This window comes from Berghia stephanieae, chromosome 4 (genome assembly GCF_034508935.2).
Source record: "Berghia stephanieae isolate SIO BIC M18660-M18661 chromosome 4, UCSD_Bste_1.3, whole genome shotgun sequence".
Lineage (NCBI taxonomy): Eukaryota > Metazoa > Mollusca > Gastropoda > Nudibranchia > Aeolidiidae > Berghia > Berghia stephanieae.
In genome coordinates, this window is record NC_088363.1 from 59,477,380 (window position 1) to 59,496,842 (window position 19,463).

Here is a 19,463-nt window from a genome sequence, read left to right on the forward strand (position 1 = left end):
TTATTCTATCCGTCTTTTTTTTAAAAAGGTAATACATAGAACATTGTTCCGTTGCCTGCCATAGGCATGGTTTAGTAATGACAATGCATTGAATTTACAAGTAAACGAAGTGGTAAAAATGGTGGTGCTGATGATGGTGGTGGTGGTTGACGAATATGCGGAGAAGGAGAAGGAGAGAAGACGCTTATAAAGTACATCAATACTATGATGATAATAACGATACTGATTGGAATACTATGTTAAGTGCAAAGCAGCCAACTGTCCTGATAAAATCGGGACTGTCCCGATTTGGCAATCTGACAAAAAAATAAAGAAACAAAAATTGGACTGTTTGTTTATATGTATGGAAATGACCCTTGCATGTCCCATAATTATGCTTTTTTTGACTAGCAAATTTTTAAAAAGGTAAAGAAAAAGCTCTAAATCTAGATTATATTATATAATAGTCCAAACATACTACTGTTTTGGGTCATGGGGGTATTGTGCATTAGGGTGTCCCATTTTAACTCTTTAAAAAGTTGGCCGCAATGTTAAGTTTGATTGTGGATTATTATAAATGTCGGGATCTCTAACTAAATGTGATTTTTAAATGTTTACATATGGCTTCCTTTAATTTCCTTCGTATATAAGCCACAAAAGACAAAACACCAAAGACTACCACGTGAATAGATCCAGTAACATAATTCTTGAGAGTCTTATTAAAATGTATAAAACAAAAATTACCAACATAAACAACATTGCCACCATTGCACTTTCACAAACCAGACATATCTAGATAATGGAATAACCACATAATGTAAGTTTTTTACGCACTTTTAATAACTCATCTCTCCCCAACCTCGACAAAAACAACTTTTTAGAAAGATATTATGCATTGGATTCCCTTTAACCCAGTTAGTTCCATCATCACAAATTGATTCTATCCAGCCGGCCGTCTTTTATCAATATAGCGACTTAATCCAAACCCATCGCCCCCTAACCCAGTGCCCTTTTGGGGAGCCCTGCACTCTATCACTATCATCATAGCCAGTCGTGACACGGGTCTCCGAGTTGGATCCAACTCGACGCATGCCCTTTTGAGTAAACCCTGGGGTCTATCAATGGATTCCAGAATTAACAAGACAGTCGCCGTGCGTGAAGAGAGATACAGACAGTCCCTATCCGCCGCTGCCTGCTGCCGCTGCTGCTCTTGTTGCTGCTGTGACCTGTACAAATAATATCAACTCATTACTTGACATTGCACATTGCAGCCAAGCGGGACATTGCGTTCTCCTGTGTACTAATAATTTGTGATTACCCTTTCCAGCTTCCTTGTTATCTTGGTGCCATGCATGTCTTTCCCGTAGATTATAAATTTGTATCATTTTTTTTTCAGAGCGAGGAATTCTCTTCTTTCATTTTTTGGGAGGGTGTTAGGATGAGTGATTTTTTTTTCTTTCTATTATTCAAATTTCGGTAGAAAATGGAAAAGTTTTTTAATCACCGTCTGGGCAGTTCATTGTTTCTAGGTCCTTTTACTATCAGATTCTGTATTATGATGAAGTTGAAAAAACTTCGCATATTCTTGTCAAGTTTAATTCGATTAATTTGGGTCGACGTTCACTTATTGTTGTTTTGTTTTTGTTTTTTTTTGGGGGGTGCGTTTTTTTTTTGGGGGGGGTGTTGTTTATTGTTTATTTATTTATAGTTGATTTGATTGTTTGTTTGATTCTTATTTTTGTTTTGTTTTTGTTTTGTTTTTTGTTTGGGGTTTTCTTTTTTTTTTTTTTGGTGGTATAATTTGTTTGTTTTTCTTGTTTCTTTTTTGTCTGTTGTTGTTTTGTTTGTTTTTGTTTGTTTTTTTTGGGGGGGGGGGGTTGGTTTCTGTTGGATTAAAAAAATTGTTTCTTTTATTTTGATTTGTTTTGATTTGTTTTTATTTTTTTATTTTTTTTTTTTTTTTGTTGTTCTGTTTTGTCTTGATTTTCCTTATTTTCTATTTTCTCTTGTGACTATACTTCAAAGTGATATTACATCAAGATTATTATTATATCAAGTGATATAACAATAACCATAAAGTTTATATTTCAATTTAGCTCATGAAGGAAAACTCTCAAAAGGGAATTATCGACTTAACTAATTTTGGTAAAACTCTTCGCTTTTATCTAAGAACAAATTTTGAATTGCCCCTTCCGCCACTTTTCCCTACCATGCCCCCCCCCCCCCCTCCAAAAAAAAAAAAAAGCAACCCCACGAACAGCTCAATGTGGCAGTCCAGCTACCACCACGTCCACTTCATCTCCCTCTACACTCCCATTATCATCTCCATCATCGTCGTCATCGCCAACATCGTCTTTGATTCGATGGCGAACACCATCCTCCCCGAGTCACGATGAAGAGTTCGTTCTTGTGACCGTCACTTATGTATAATGGCATTTGGCAAACGACCAGCTCCATGTCTAGTCCTGACGTGACGGTGAGGTCATCGACACATACACCTACACCTCGACCTCTCACCTTTCACATTTCCCCCTAAAACTTACGTACTTATCATAACAATTCATTTTATTGTCTAGGGGATTATGCAGAGTGTAAACGTTTTCCGTTCGCTTTCCGTCTCATATATTTTGGCAAACAAAAAACTAGTAACTTTTTATTTTTATCTCAAGTACAATGTCACATTTGATTATCCTTTGTATTAATAATTTGCTATTGAATAATAATAATAATAATAATAATAATAATAATAATAATAATAATAATAATAATAATAATAATAATAATATAATTATAATGATAATGATGATGATGATGATGATGATGATGATGATGATGATGATGATGATGATGATGATGATGATGATGGTGATGATGATGGTGACGGTGATGATGATAATGATAATAATAATTATAATAATAATAATAATAATAATAATAATAATAATAATAATAATAATAATAATAATAATAATAATAATAATAATAATAATAATAATAATAATAATAATAATAATAATAATAATAATGATAATAATAATATTGATGATGAGGAGGAGGAGGAGGAGGAGGAGGATGATGATGATGATGATGATGATGATGATGATGATGATGATGATGATGATGATGATGATGATGATGATGATGATGATGAAAATAAAATAATTTTAAAAAATAGGAAAAACATATTGCGATCCAAGATATTGGCTGAGAATGCAGGCAAATTTCTCCTCTCACAAATCAAACTTATTCCATTGAGGGGAAATGGTGACCACTCTTTGTAACTCACAACGATCACTTTCTTTGCTATTTATTGCCAATGTCCAGAGTTTCAGAAATTTAATAAAGATATTTGATTAACTTCTGTATCTTGGCTGGACCCTTTTGCAATTATTTGATGATTTTACTCTACTATTTCGTAACTTCTTTGTGGTCACGGAAGGCGAACGGAAAAGTTGATACATTATTTTGTTGTTGCTGTTGTTGTTGTTGTTGTTGTTGTTGTTGTTGTTGTTGTTGTTGTTGTTGTTGTTGTTGTTGACATTATTTCTTTTTTGGGTATGAAAAATTACTCCTGCGTACATCTTGAAAACAATATGGCTGTTTATCTTGGGTCTTCAACTAACAAAACCTATACTCAAGTAGATTCCTTAACTGTGTATCCATCATTCTAAAATGTAGCTTTAATTTATGTTTGGAATATTTCAGTAATATTTATTACCCATCTCCTTCTTTTAATAGTATTATAATCAAAATTGTATTCTTATACGAACTAGTATATATCATTATAAAGCTGATTGATATCTATCCCGAATACATCTCTTTTCAAGGCAAGTCATTTATTTTCCCAAGCCATTTAGAGAGCAGCTCGTACTTATTTCTTCATTAGTTGAGCGACAGACACGCTATAAACGTGTTATAAAATGGGATTTTTATTTCAATATTGTCTCTCTTTGATCGACCATGACTCATACGTGTAACCTGATCCGCCACACCCCTTGTTGTAAAGTGAAAGAAAGAAAATAAACAAACACAATTCATAACTTGATCGTATAATAGATATTTGAATATTTTCTCTGTTATAATCAAAAGGCAGAAATCTATTGTAAAAGATGAAAAGAGAATTTAATCAATTTGGAAAATCAAAAAAATTGTTAAAAGTATTCTCACATATCTATTCCACATATATCGTATTTATATCACTACCTATATTTTATTCACTGCATCACAAAATGGTGTTGGTGAGTTATGACAATATTATAACAATGCTCCAGTGGAATCTTTAAAACCGACGTGTTCTTATTTGCAGGTCTGATAACCCAAATTGTTATAGGCTCATTGTTGTAATGGAAATATTATTACTCTCAAACCGACGTAAAACATTGTCCATTACAACAATGTCTTTTTTTTTTACAAAAAAAAAAAGGCCCATAAATGCGTTCAGTTGTCAGACCTGCAAATACGTGCACCTATATTAAAACCCATTGCACCATTTACCCCAACCATATATGTATGTAGCGGTAATGGACTGCCTGAGGCTTGGGATCATAAGCATTTTTTAAAAGATGAAAATAGTCTAGGTTTCAAAAATATTAATAACAATGATCGTGTCAGGTCCAACCCTTTCGACATTAGAATAATCAATCAACAGGGGGGGAAAAAAGCTACATAATGAATCTTTTTATCCATTTGGCTATAGCTACGGAAGAACTAGCCGTATTCATCAAGAGACCAACAATACCACTCTGGCTTCAAAGAAGCCCAGGTCGCGTTAATATCACTGCTCTCTTTGAGAAAACGGTCCGAATACCGCCTGTTGTAAGAAAACATCGTGATATAACCGACAAAAGCAGATACGGACGACTCTCAACAAAAATTGTATTGTGTGCATAACAAGTATAAATATGGTCAGGTGTAAAATTGCCGTTAACAGCGTTGTCTCTGTCCGAAAAAAAAAAGTAATGTCGCTTAACAGGCGTCCTAAATGAATGTTGAGTGTTGCTGTTGGCCAGGGACCCCTTGTAAGTCGCTATGAGCACGGATAAAAAAGCTCAATTTTTAATATTTTTTTTGAAAATCTAACAAACCCGCATATAAGGCTTATGATAGTGTCCGCAGCTCAGATCTCAGGAGACAACCGAATGTATACTCTGGGGAAATCATTTGACAAAAAAAATTCGTCGGCCATCAATGACGAGCGTTTAATTATTCAGAGGTCCGTGGACGAAGCCACAAAAAAAAGGTAGTTTTGTGTTTGCCATATAAAGGGAAATAGGAAGGTGCGGGGGTTGGGGGTGAGGGCTTTTAAAGCTTTTGTGCCCAATAAAATGTGCCATGTTACTCATTACATAGATTAGAATATATGTCCACTGCCAACGTTGAGGTAAAAAAAAAATTTTTTTAATTTAGGATATAAATAAATGCATCATCATCATAATCATCATCATCATCACCATCATCAACATCATCACCATCATCAACATCATCATCATCATCATCATTAACGTCGTCGTCGTCATCGTCCTGGTCGTCGACAACATTATTATTATCAGTTCATCACCATCATCATCGTCGTTATCCCATCATCATCATCATCATCATCCTCATCATCATCATCATCATCATCACCATCACTTAGTAGTAGTAGTAGTAGTAGTAGTAGTAGTAGTAGTAGTAGTAGTAGTAGTAGTAGTTGTAGTAGTAGTAGTAATTAAGCTTTTCGCAACGGCACCATTAGATCCCGTTGCCTAGGCATTCCATGAAGTAATATAGATAATCCATCAAACAAAATGTCTGATGTCAACAGGAATCAGTCGTATTGTCCAAATGTAGTATAGTTAGTAATCATTGTTAATACGGTACCACCATCACAATTATTATTATTGGGTTTTACCTCTTTTTGTTAGGGGTGTTTTCCTTTTTTCTTTGTTTAGTTCATTGGATTCTATTATATTTTTTTTATTCCTGTGTATATTGGTTTCTTTAAGTTGTTCGTCTTGGGTTTTTTTACTGTTGTCTTTTTTAATCTTCTTTTTTTTCTTTTTTTTTTGTCTTGTTTTTAGTTTGTTTTGGGTTTGTTGTTGTTGTTTTTGTTTGTTTGTTGGGTTTGTTTGTTTTTTTTTTTGTTGGTTTTTTTTGTTGTTGCTGTTCTTTATGAGGTTTTTTTCCCTATTCGTTTGTTTGTGGCCGGATTGTTGGATTTTTTTTTTTTTTTTTTTTTTTTTTTTTTTTGATTTTTTTTTTTTTTGGTATTTTTTTTTGTCCTTTTAGTAATTTTTGTTTTTTTTTTTTAGGCTGTTGTTTTGTTGGTTTTTTTCGGATTTGTTTAGGTTGTTTTGTTTGTTTGTTTGTTTGTTTTTGTTTTTGTTTTTGTTTTTAGGTCTGTTTTGGGTTTTTTTGTTTGGGGTTTTTTGGAGGTTTTTTTGTTTGCTATTTCTTTAGTTTTATTTTTTTGTTTTTGTTTTGTTTTGTTTTGTTTTTTGGTGGGTTTTTTTTTGGGGGGGGGGGTGGGGGTTATTTTGTTTTTCTTCTTTTTTTTTTACCCATTGGGAAGGCGACATAGGTCAAAATCTAAGGTCAGCTGTGCATATTCATATCAATTATCACAGTGTTCATGTCTACATTTCGTTAATAATACAAGATTCGGCGCTATTTAGAAGTCCCATCGGCACTGTCAGCATTAGGAAGAAAATAATTGGGGCTGAAATGTGAAATGTCAGGATTTTTATTTTTCCTATCATAATATTGTCTAGACGTTCCATCCGCTAGCCTTCAATATTTTTTACAACATATGCATTAGTCTACAGATTATACCTAGCTATAATATATAATTGGATATATTCCATTCCTACTTGATGGTTCGAGCTTTAACCAATCAGAATAAATCTTGCCATTTAGCACGTCCCTTTGACTATTTATTTCCAGTCAACGAAAAGGCCTGGCTGACATTCTTTAAGCCCATATTAATACATGCAAACATCAAATAGGTCAGTCCCACAGTGAGTGAGTATTTATCTCAATATTTTGACACACTGATGTGTTAAAATTATGAAAAACTAGCGGTGCCTAAATGAGTCAATAAAATGGGAGAGAAAGATAAAGGGAGTAAATGTGACTCATATATAAGTATAAGGGAACAACAGAAAACAAACGTCGTTTCGGCTTTCGGCCTTTTTCAAGCAAACACGAAATATGTATTATATACTTGAAAAAGGCCAAAGGCCGAAACGTCGTTTGTTTTGTTTTGTTCCCTTATATATGAGTCACATAATTTACTCCCTTTATCTTTCTCTCCGTGTTAAAATTATGGTTGATGCTCAGGATTCGGGTGACAGGCAAGTACTTAATGTGGCTATGGGTAATCGATTCCCGGTTTTCAGTTGATACCAGGGGCAAAATATACTTTATTTTAAATTTTAAAGTCAAAATGCAACCAATGAAATGTTTAGTCCACTATTTTTAATAAAATATACAATATCTGACGTAATTTTCAAAAGTGTGTGTTGTATGTTGATTGAATAACTCGGGACTCGTGCAATAAGATAATAGTTGGGTTTTTTTAATTAAAAAAACAACACTTAAGGCACCCTTGTCAATAGCTTGACAAGCATAGCAACAAGATGTCACAAGACCATTAGGTACATGCATCAATTGATGGTACTTGTCAGGAAAGTAGCATCTGTCGGACAGCGATTGTCTGGGGATTGGTTGAAAGGGGGTGGGGGGTGAGAGGGGGAATACGAACTGTGGTCTGGGGACCGCTCTAAAATATGTCAACATGTCTTTTCTTCAAGTTCAAGTTCAAGTCCATAAGATGCAAAAGGCACATTGTGCCCATCACCGCAAATCGTATACTTATCAATTTTATATATCACACCACACTAATCCTGTCACTCAGTCATTCAGTCCCCCAATCATTCTATTCCCTCCCACTTAATTTTAATATCTTCCTTCTGTGTGGATTTCTGGTCATTTTGACATGTAATGCAATAACTTGGTTCTTGTCCGAGCCTTCTACCCTTTCCCAAAAGGGAGACAATAAAATTGTTCTCATGATTCTGTCTAAAGGATTTTTCTCTTTCTCTTGTAAATGACTTACGTGTCGGCATAAAATGGCTTCGGTTTTTTACGTTTGAGAGACGCGTTTGTATATTATATAAACAACGAACTTTGAGAATAGAATTGAGAAATGTCTTTTAAAAATCAAATAACCCTCCCTTAAGCTAGCTGTTTTCCCATGGTCAATAAATCTAGTTCGTCTATAAAATAAACTATAAACTAAAATTTTTAAGCCTCATCAATTAAACAATGTATCTCCCTTTTGTAGTAGTTTGATGTTCGCCACCGACATTGCAAGACGGTCATCGTCAGATGTATCTTCTCATTAACAAATCCGATAACATAATTTAATGATGGTGAAGGTTTATATCTATTTTTTTTAAACAACTCCTCTTTTATCCTATATTATTACTTATTATAATCTGTAAATAATCATAATCGTAACGATCTGATTTATCATTTGCATTTCGATTATCAACAAATAGTTTTTTAAGAGGAAAATTATTTCCCTTAAACATTTCTATTCTTACTAAATCAAATTATGATTCTAGCTCGTCCTGCTTAATAAACAACAATTGTCATAATTATCCTATTTTTACAATTAATTTAAATATATTATTTTCATTACATTGATTGTCATTATATTGACCGTAATTAGAAATACCCGCTTTAACTTTCTATGTCGATATAACAATTTGTAGATAAAAATTGAGAATGTTTGGAACTTTGTTAAAAAAATTCCTTCTTTTTTTTTTTGGAATCTAACACGGATCATATAATTTTATTTCAAGATGTTAAACGAAATATCTTAGACCAGCGTAGTTCTATACCTGAAGCCTCGCTGTCGTCCACCCCCACCTTCCACCCTCCCTCCACTCACCAACACCCATCCGTCCGCATTCTTCCTCAACAGGTCATGCATTCATCTATTCACAAATTCATCATTTTTATAGAAACCAAATTATATCTGATTCCATCTTACCCTTTTAAATCTTCTCTAACTCCACAGAACCTCACAAGATTGGCCGAGGCTCTCCATCCAGTGGGTTTGGCTCATTCCGAGGTCCTGCAGATAACGATCCTCGGCGTTATCAAATGCAACAGCAACAGCTTCAGTATAATTCAGATACGGAGAATATCCCAGGTTCCCCAACTCCTATGCTCTCAGAGGAATACAGTAACCACCATACATCTGGGAACATTCCCAGTTACCACCCAGCGGGGGGATCTCTTCGCTCTCTCACCGCTTCCCCTTCCCCCTCCCATCTCCAATACTCTAACTCAAATCGCAGCATAAATAATAGCAGCAATAACATTGCACCCCCTCAGCCTCCACCACCATCTCACACAAACGCTCGCCTCACTCTGTCCATGAACGATTGCGAGGGACCATTCAGAGTGAAAAAGCAAGAGCAACACCAACAACTTCTCAAGACTTTCTCATCTCCTCGCGCTTCTCATTCCCCCAATCATTTATCGTCTAGTTCCCATCCAGCATGGAGGAAGGCCAAGGGTCTCGACACGAGCTGGAAATCGGGGTCGCAGTCTACTTATCGAGATGAGGACGATAATACAACAACTTCCGGTAGTTATATCATCAATCCAGACGAGTTAGGTGAGGAGAGGCCGCCTTATGATCCAGATATTATGGTCTAATCATTCAATGTTTTCTTATCTTTCTTTATCAGAAAGATTAGTTACAATATTCAGGGTGCTCCATCTTTGAAGTTTTGTATTTTTTGGATCCAGACGTTTGACCGGTTTGACCATTGTTGTGACTCCACAAAATTTTCATAATGTACTTGGTAAGATATTAAAACGCACATGTCTATCAACAACTGGGTTTGTTCAAAGTGCGTTTTGATGGCATTACACCCAGGTGACAATTTATTTCTTTCCTTCTTAAACCCGTCCATTAACTCAATACGTACAGTCAAAGACGTCAGCAGAAGTTTTTTCGTCTCTATTTCCGCCAGCTCATTGAATTGACTTCAAATGCATCTCGTCTTCAGATGAAAGCTTTCTGCAACCGGACACTGATCGTGGTGCTACTTTTGATGAATGGTACGACATACGGTACATATATCAAATTATATATCAGACATTTTCATAGATATACTACTCCAGATATATAAGGATATTGCATTCGTCTCCTTTTTCTTCAATCTATGCAAAGGGACTTTGTGGAGTGAACATTTAATAATGTCTATCCTTGTTTTATAGAAGGATCTTCAGAATTTCAGCTTTATTTTTTTCTCATCCATGGAGTGCCGGAACTCTAAAATTAAGATGTGTGCGGAGTACAATAAGTTACTAACGCCTCACTAACTATCTCTGACTCTCACAAAATTGCACCATTCACGACCACCGATCCTTGATCTTTTCATTTTTTGGGACCAAATGTGTAATGAATCCGTGGTGACCTCACAATGACGTCAGTAATTTGACGTCAATTTGTCTCAATGTGATATAATGTAAAACAGACACAAGATGCCTTCTAATTCTTTTAATGGATGTCGAATTATGCGGGTTCATCATTGATCTTATTGTATTATACTGTAATTTGTGTACAACTGTTAGTGAATGAATTTAATACATGTTTGTTACAGCAATATAGGTTTGCATTTCAGAAAATGAAAGAAGAAATATTATATCGATGGTCGGTCGATCAAACCCCTGAAGTCTCGGTTTTCATGATTTGTCGGATCAAAACTGAAGTCTACATGTAGAATTCAGAGTTTTGATCCGCCCATCGTGAAAACCGAAACTTCAGAGGGTTGATCCTCCGGCCATCGATATATATAACATATTATTATATCAAACAATGACGACATTTGGAGTTTCAAGGCACTAGAAAATAATATGAGCTTTTTTTTTTTGCCTAAAAAAATGACTCTTTTTATATGAATTATTTTGATCGTATATTTTATACAAAAAATAATGTCCCCTGTTAAATTCAATTCTTTACTCAGCTGCAGTTATAATTTTTCATCCTTTCAATAATACAAATGTTAAAGTTAAGGCGTATATGACATCTTTGAAACAGAGTTTAAATGGGTTTTATTCAACGCGAGGGTGATATCATATACTATTGTATAATAATAATTCCACATTTATTTGAGCTTATTTAACGGTTTGTGTGTGTATAATTGTAAGTACTGTATTCACTATGAGAATAACGAAGTGCCATTGTATAACGCTAATGATGATCATGATATGAAAAAGTGATGATAATGTAAATAACATGCCCAAAATAACAGTATCGTAAGATTTAATGTGAGGTGGAAATCTTATTAAATCGTCAAATAGTATAAATTTTAAAGAATTTTGATCGAAGGCTTGAGGCTTAGAGTGTCCGGAACAAAACGCCGAAACCGAATCAATAGAACTGCTGTAAAACGTCATCAAAGGAACATAACTCGTTAGCCATTTAACACAGCATGGTGCACTTTGCAAGCATTTCCAACTCTTGGATTAGTGGAATTACATGATATATTGATAATAGATACATTTCCCAGCATACGCTGTAAGCTGTTTAACGTAAATATCAAATTAAGAAAATAAGGAGAAACGTAGATATCACATGATCAGCTAATTTGGGGTGGAAGGTGGAACTTCCTTTAAAGTTGGGCGGGTGGAGTTAGCCGCTATGGCATGTTTTTGTTTTGTTTTTGTTTTGTTTTGTTTTGTTTTGTTGTTTTTTTAATTTAAGGTTGTGTGGGGGGGGGGGTTGTTTTGTCTTTTGTGTGTTCGTTTTGAGTTTTCGTGGGGGTTCTTTTGTTTGTCTTTTTTCTTTTTTTCTTTTTAGTTGTTTTTGCTTGTTTTATTTTTGTGGGGAGGGGTATTTTTTGTTTGTTTGTTTTTGTGTTTGTGTGTGTATGTGTGTGTTTGTGTGTGTGTGTGTGTGTGAGTTTCAGTTTTCTTCTCTATTTGCTTTTTTTTTCCTTTTTTTTTTCTCCCTATTTGCTTTTGATGGGAAACAGTCGTATGGTTTATCTTTTAGTCAAAAAAGGTTTTCTTTGTAAATCCCATTTCTATGGAAGGCTATTGTAAACCTTTTTATGTATTTCTTTTTGGAGGAGGCTCTATGTTTGTCTGGGTGAGACTTTTAATAGGTCTAAGATTAGGCGCACAGATAGAATGCCCGTGGATCTACAGTTCTTCTCTATTTGAACAGCGTAGTCCCATTGACTTCATTTTTCTTGAGTGCCATTAAGCTGGTCTAAACTATAGTCCACTCTCTTTTGATCATCCCAACATGTTGACGTACCATCATATTGCCCTTTTTACAGGCGCTGAAATGACCTAAATTTATGTCACACAAGAAAAGCATAGCAAATTCCGTAAGGACAAAAAAAAAGACAAACGGCTTATTAGAATAATATGGTAAATCAATTATGACTTGCAAATAACATTAATTTAAGAAAATGTAATGTCTTCGTTAGTGGATACCTGTGTGTGTGTGTGTGTGTGTGTGTGTGTTTGTGTGTGTGTGGGGGTGGGTGGGTGGGTGGGTGTGTTTGTGTGTGTGTGTGTGTCTGTGTTTCACTTGGAATTCTCCAGTGTTATAATTAACTGATCATGTGATTTTTACGTGTTGCGCAGGTGCTATGACAGTTGTGAATACTGTCAACATGGTTTCTACTTCCGCTGAATTAATGACTTCCTACACTGCCCGACTTAGCCCTTTGTTAACAAACACTTTTTACAAGTGTTGGTATTCACAATATTATAAAAAGTGAAAAGTGAGATTATTGTGCAAGATAAAATTTGAGAGTGGTTGATCATACAGTGAAAAAAATAAAGTAAATAAAAAGTATATACTTTTTAAAAGGCCTGCTGCCTTTATCAGGTTCGATCCACGATTCTTCCATCTAATAAAATAATAATAAATTTTGGCTTATTTATCTTCTTTATTTTACTCTATGAAGACGCTTTCAATGTCCTGGCCTCGAGCCTCGCTCAGCGCATAGTTGAGTCCATGGAAAAGGCTCTTTACTCACATTCTCTCACCGTACTCAGGTGTAAAATGACGTTGACAGCTTTGTCTCTGTCGGACAATAAATTGTAATATCGCCTAACAGGGTCATGTCTTGTTCTACATGTTACTTGTTGCTGTTGATCAGGAACCCTTTGTAAAGCGATTTGAGCACGTTTTGTGGATATTGCTCTATATAAAAGCTCAATTAAAAAAAATATATAGATCTGTTTTCGAATAGAATATTTATCTTACACTCCACTTAGTATGCAGCCGTGTTATCAAGAAATTACTTCGCTCCATTCTGCTTTTTGGATTACGTTACCTTATATTGTATTATCAAGTTGTTTTATATATCTTAATAAGTGTATGATTTTCCTTGCTTTGACTCTAAATAATATTAATAATAAAAAAAAAGCAATATGCATATATTATTTATAGATGATAAAGGGAGGAGTGCGCCATTTAAACATAAATGAATGGTTAAATAATTAATATGCACTGCAGTGCTGGAAAAAGGTATTCATTTTTTGTTGTTATTCTTTTTAACTATGTTTCCTGTACTGCAGTTCATACCGTTTTGTTTTGTTTTTCTCATTCATCCTGTGAGTAAGACATGAAAATAACCGAATAATAGGTGGTGTCTTTTGAGTGCAAGTAAACCCCGGTTGTTATCTAGTCACCTGGGTCAGGTACGGACCAGCGATTTGATAATAATGATGATATAATGTATATTCAATATGTGACGAATCGACTCTAAAAGGTAATATGTCGGTAGTAAACCTTACTTAGGGTAGAATTTTTTAATTTTTTTTTTTTTGTTTGAAACTTTGGAAATTGGTTCAAATAAATGCAGTCTTTGAGGAGTGCAAATTTTGTCTCTTAAAGTCAAATTATTTAAATGTCAACGTCATAGTACTTTGACTTGGGAATTATTTTTTTTCTTCAACAATTTCATTCTGACATGATAGCAGATGAGTACGTATAGTCACATATTCAAGAATATGAAATAACGTAACTTTTTGGAAAACTGAAAAGGTGTCTGTGAATCAGCGCCTGCTCTGTGATTTGCAACTTTTGTGAAAGTTACTTTAGACAGTAGAATTTTGTTTTAAAAAATCATATTATGATTAGACGTTTAGAGTCGCCCAACTTTATGTTTTTCAAGAAAATTATATTCAAAATTATTTTAACAAACAGTTACGTAATTTCAAGTATTCTCTATTGTTCTGATACGACGGGCACCTTTTTGCAGCTCTGACATCCGGACGAAATTTTATGGGCTTGTTTTATCATCATTGTAATGGAGAATATTTTGCGTTGGTTTGAAAATGCATGTAGATATTTCCATTACAACAATGAGACCATAACAGTGGGTTCTCAGGCCTGCAAATAAGTATGCGTTGTTTAGATACTATCGAGCAAATATTTTTATACATTTCCATGTTATAAATAACTGTCAAAGCTTAACATGCACAGCCACCGTGGATAAATTCGTAACTAAACCAAAGGCAATAATTACATATATATATATAATATATAATTAAATATATTCTATTGAATATAATTATATAAACTTGTGTTGAAAGTATATGTTGTTTTTTTTTAATCAGTTAATTGTCATTGTATATAAGAAGTGTGAAAAATGCTCCTTTTATCATTCTTGTAAATACGTGTCTTCATCAGAATACCATTTTGATTATAACGGATAGTAAGTACCAAGTAAAGGGGATTGAACTCTTATCTATTCGATAGAAAGTGGGTGCATTATCACTTTGCCACCGAAGTTTATTTTGTTTAGGGTTTTTTTTTTTTTTGTTTTTTTTTGTTTTTTGTTTTTTTTTTTTTTGTTTTTTTTTTTTTTTTGTTTTTTCTAGGAAGTGGGTCGTTGGTTGTTTTAAGATCAGGAGATTTTCACCAGTTAACTGCTGTACTCAGAAAAGACACGTGTTAAAAAAATTGACCAGAAATCTCGTGCTTCGAATATCTATCGATTTAACTAGCCCTTATCTTGGCAAAAACTCACGAACCTGGGACCTCGCGAAGTGGAGAGGTCACCTTCGCTGTGTCATCTATCGCACTGTGTCCTGTTTTTCCTTTCCACGTTTCTCTCGTGTTTGTTCTGGTTTGACATTCTCCTTTTAATACTGGTCCTCGCTGGCAGGGATCCTTAGTCGAGAGGAAGGCAGTTAAATGTTGTTTTGTTTTGTTGTTGTTTTTATTATTTTTAAGAGATAATTTTTTTTTCACGTAAATCACCTCTCTGTTATGTACTACTAGACGTCTATCGTTTCTATTTTAATGTAAAAATGTTATCATTAACAGACCCAGATACATGAAAACTGTCAAATAGATTTAATAGACCTTTGTGTAGATGTAAAACCCTCAAAAACAAACAATTACTGAATACTTAATTTCGTTGCGCTTTAACTGAAGTTTACGCTTGATTTCAATTCGTCATGGAAAAAGACGTCATTTTAATTAGTCCATAAATTATCTATTATTCTTTCGCATTAGGCTTCCATAACTTTTATCTTTGATTTTATCTTTTTGTTTTAATTCGATTTAACTGGATGTCTTTCAAGTTTTGCAGGCATTACTCATTAACTCAATAGAAATTTTAAATATGAAAAGATTGATTTTATTTTATTTCTCTACTAAGTTCTTCACATAAATTCTGAAGAAAGAAATAAGTGGAGACAAAAAAAAGGAAGATTTGACGTCTAGTACCTATTTGATTGACTCAATATGTTCGTAAATTTATCAGCAGACTCGCACGCCTTGGCGCCATCCTTAACTCTCTCCATAGCGACCATTTTCAGTATTTTTCCAAAAATGACAGGCTTACCCAGTAGAAAAATGGACTTTTTAAACTCAAACAAGCTCTCTACAAAACAACTTTATGTTCTTATTAATTAAACAAAGATCTTTCTTCAAAGTTTGTGAAGTACAAAATATATTTGAAAAAGAAAAATGTATATTGTGTCGCAACAAATGTGACGATTTTGCTGTAGGTGGTAAGGAGAGGGTTAAGCAGGAACAATGCTTTTGGAGAATTCTTTCCCGTTGTGAACGGACTCTCCTTGTCTTGGAGTAGATTACTTGGTTTTGTCCTGATCCTGACCGGGGAGTCCTTGGCTGGGAGGAAAACAGTTGAATGTATAGTTATAGTTTTTCGAGATGATATTTTTTGTCTTGTAAATAATCTCTGTTATGTACCGTGATTTTTTTTTCATTTTAACATATGATTTGTAAACATTTGAGTGTATTCCTCTTAGTGAGAAACGTGTGCTGGTGTCTGGGGGAGACTTTTAGGTGATCTCAAACTGAGTACACTGATAGTGTGCTCTTGGAATCTACATCTGTTCCCTATTTGAACCAGTCCCCTTTGTCTTACTTTTTCTTCAAGTCCTTTTAATTGTACTTCTAGAATGTTTTTACTATCCAATTTTCTTCCTTTTTTTACTGGGGCTGATATGACCTAAATGTGTTCCAAGCGTCGTAAAACCCTTAAAAAGAAACAAAAACAAACAACTTTAATAAAACATACAATCGCACCCGAATTCTGATATTTTGGATATATAAACTCGATTTTCAGCTCCATAATCTTTCCGACAAACTAGCGCTCAGTCAGCGATCGATGTTGCTGAAGTACTCCAATGTCCATATACAGTGATTCGCAATGTCGTACCATTACAAAACACAGTTTGTTCTTAGCTTAGAAATCTTTTGATCTATTACCTATCTGTCTGGCTCCCAATTCTCGTGTTTAAAACTTTTTTTTTTTAAGTTCGGAGTTCGTCTTGATTGATTATTTAAAGTATAAATTTTCTGGCTAAAATGAAAATAATGTGTTCTGTCAGAAGAGAAAGAAGTCCTATGGATGTGAAGCAAAACAGCATTATTTTAGAAGCGTGAAAGTGAAATGTACAGTAATAATTGACGTCACCTTTGTATATCAGTTTACAGTTAGGATTACAAAAGTTAAAACCTGGGTGGCGTTCCTGACCTCCAACGGTGGACAAGGAGGCACTTACTGAATCTTCTATCCCCCTATATCTGTTTTCCAACAATGTTAAACAAGTATGTGGTCAATTTAATAAATGTATTAAGAAGACGACAAGCGCATGTTCGTGCTGGTGAGATGTGGGTGGTGGTTGTAGAATAGAGACATATGCAAATGTCATGAGAAAGAGAGAGAGAGAGAGAGAGAGAGAGAGAGAGAGAGAGAGAGAGAGAGAGAGAGTGTGTGTGTGTGTGTGTGTGTGTGTGTGTGTGTGTGTGATATAGAGAAACGCATTACATGTTAATAAGTTGAATTACTAAGTAACGTATTACTTTTCGTATGGTCCTTTAACTTTAAGATATATATTTTAGCCTATGCACGTGAAAAGCGAGAAAAATGACTCGTTTTCAATGATTACCTACTGTCAAAAAAAAAAAAAGTATTAGTATTATTATTTCAACTAATTACCATCCAAATGGCATTCCTACCTATGACCAATAGTAATACTTCGAATAGGCAATTTTGTAAACTTATGAAACGTGTATAAGACGACATAAATAACTATTGAGTGTAAATGTTACAGAAATGCGTTTAAGGCTGTACTGTAAAGAGTGTTCAGAGCCACGAAGTGTTTTGCGAAAGTAATTTTAGAGAATTTTGCGATTTCACTATCCTCTAATGATTGGAAACGCGTCGTTGACTTATTTTCGAGAGTAATTTTAGTATAGAGTTCGAATTTTTATGATTCCCTTCCAGAACAGGTAGACGTCATAAGGTTTATTTTTATCAATTTGCCGAATTCACTAAAAATTACTTTCACTTTATGTTACGTGATTTCGAAAATTCTGAACTGTTTTGATGTGTATCTATCTATACTGTGCTATATTAAGTATTTAAATAAATATTACTCTCATGCTAGTGTTGAATTTTGAAATGATTGTTGATTGCATTGCATGTTATTGTACAAATCTTGACACACGCTGAAGCATTGGAATAAACCATCAATACCCGATATAATCAATCCTTGTCCTCAAGTTTTTTTGTTATTGTTGGGGTTTTTTTGTTGGTTTTTTTTTTATTTTTGGGGGGTGGGGGAGGTGGTGGAGGAGCTGTGGTTCTTTTTGGGGGAGGGTGTGAATGTGATTGTTTTTTACTTTTTGTATATTTTGGAGAGGGGGCGGGAGGTTATCTGGCATGGTGTAAAGTACATTGGAATAAACCATCAATACCCGATATAATCAATCCTACTCAAATTTTTGTTTTGGTTTTTAGTTCATTTTGTTTTTGTTTTTTTTTTTTGTTTTTTTTTTTTTGGGGGGGGGGGGGGTGGAGGAACTGTGGTTCTTTTTGGAGGAGGGTGTGTGTGTATGTGTTAGCTTTTTCTATATTTTGGAGGGAGGGGAGGTTATCTGGTGTGAAGTACGGTCGAGTAGTGCTTTATCCTCTGACAAAGTCAAGCCATATTGAGAGTGGTTAGCAAACGGAAAAATAATTACAATTGCAAAACTCTGGCCACAGCAATGTGTCCTTGGGTAAGCTGATCTCCATATTTAAATTTAAGTCTCAAAATCTATTCAAATGTGAATGAGTACTTTGTGGTAGGTAGTGACAATATTGTTAATGTTGGTACTAAAACAAAAATGGCGCCTAACAGTTGACCAGTGGACTGAAAACACAGCTGTGTATTCAGTCCACCGGAAATAAAAACATTGAAAAAGGACCAAATATCGTCTATACTTGTTTGTTTGTTTGTTTGTTTTTAAGGGTTTTACGGCGCTTGCAACACATTTAGGTTATATCAGCGCCAGTAAAAAGGAAGAAAATGGGATAGTACAAAGTTATAGAATTACAATTAAAGCACCCCAGAAAAAGTAAGACAAAGGGGAACTGAGAACAAATAGGGATCAGATGAAGATTCCAAGAGCATACCACCAATGTACTTAGTTTGAAATCACCTACAAGTCTCATCTGGACACAAGCACAAAATCCAACAAAGAGGACCACACTCAAATGCCTACATTATACATTAAAAATAACAAATATAATAATACATAACAGAGATGATTTACAAGGAAAAAAAATCATCTCCCAAAACAATAACTATGCATTTGACTGTTTCCCTCTCAGCTAGGATTCCAGCCAGTGCCAGGACAAAACCAAGTAATCTCATTCCGAGACAAAGACAGAAAGCATGTTGGAAAACAGATATAAGGGGATGGAAGACACAGTATGTACCTCCCTGCCCGCAATAGGAGGTCAGGATCCCCACCCAGTCGTCTATACTTACCTAGCTTACTGACGGCATTGATACTGAGCCTATTATAGGCATCATCAGAAATGGACAGGCTTATAATTCATGGCAATTCAACGGCTTAATGATATCATTTACAATGTTTTATTTACTCTCGGAATGAAAGTCTTGATTGAGAGTTGTTCGAAATTTGG

At 34.6% G+C, this 19,463-nt stretch overlaps 1 protein-coding gene across 4 annotated transcripts in view; it reads left to right on the forward strand.

Annotated features, from left to right (window-relative positions):
• The window catches only part of LOC144970922 (protocadherin-1-like), a 262,347-nt gene extending 244,312 nt beyond the window's left edge, over positions 1–18,035 (forward strand). For all 4 annotated transcript variants that reach the window (XM_078911105.1, XM_078911107.1, XM_078911108.1 and 1 more), the window contains one exon: positions 9,044–18,035. In XM_078911105.1, coding sequence (XP_078767231.1) covers positions 9,044–9,690 — 647 coding nt within the window. In that variant the 3' untranslated portion in view covers positions 9,691–18,035. The remainder of the gene's footprint in view (positions 1–9,043) is intronic.
• The last annotated feature ends 1,428 nt before the right edge of the window (positions 18,036–19,463 follow it).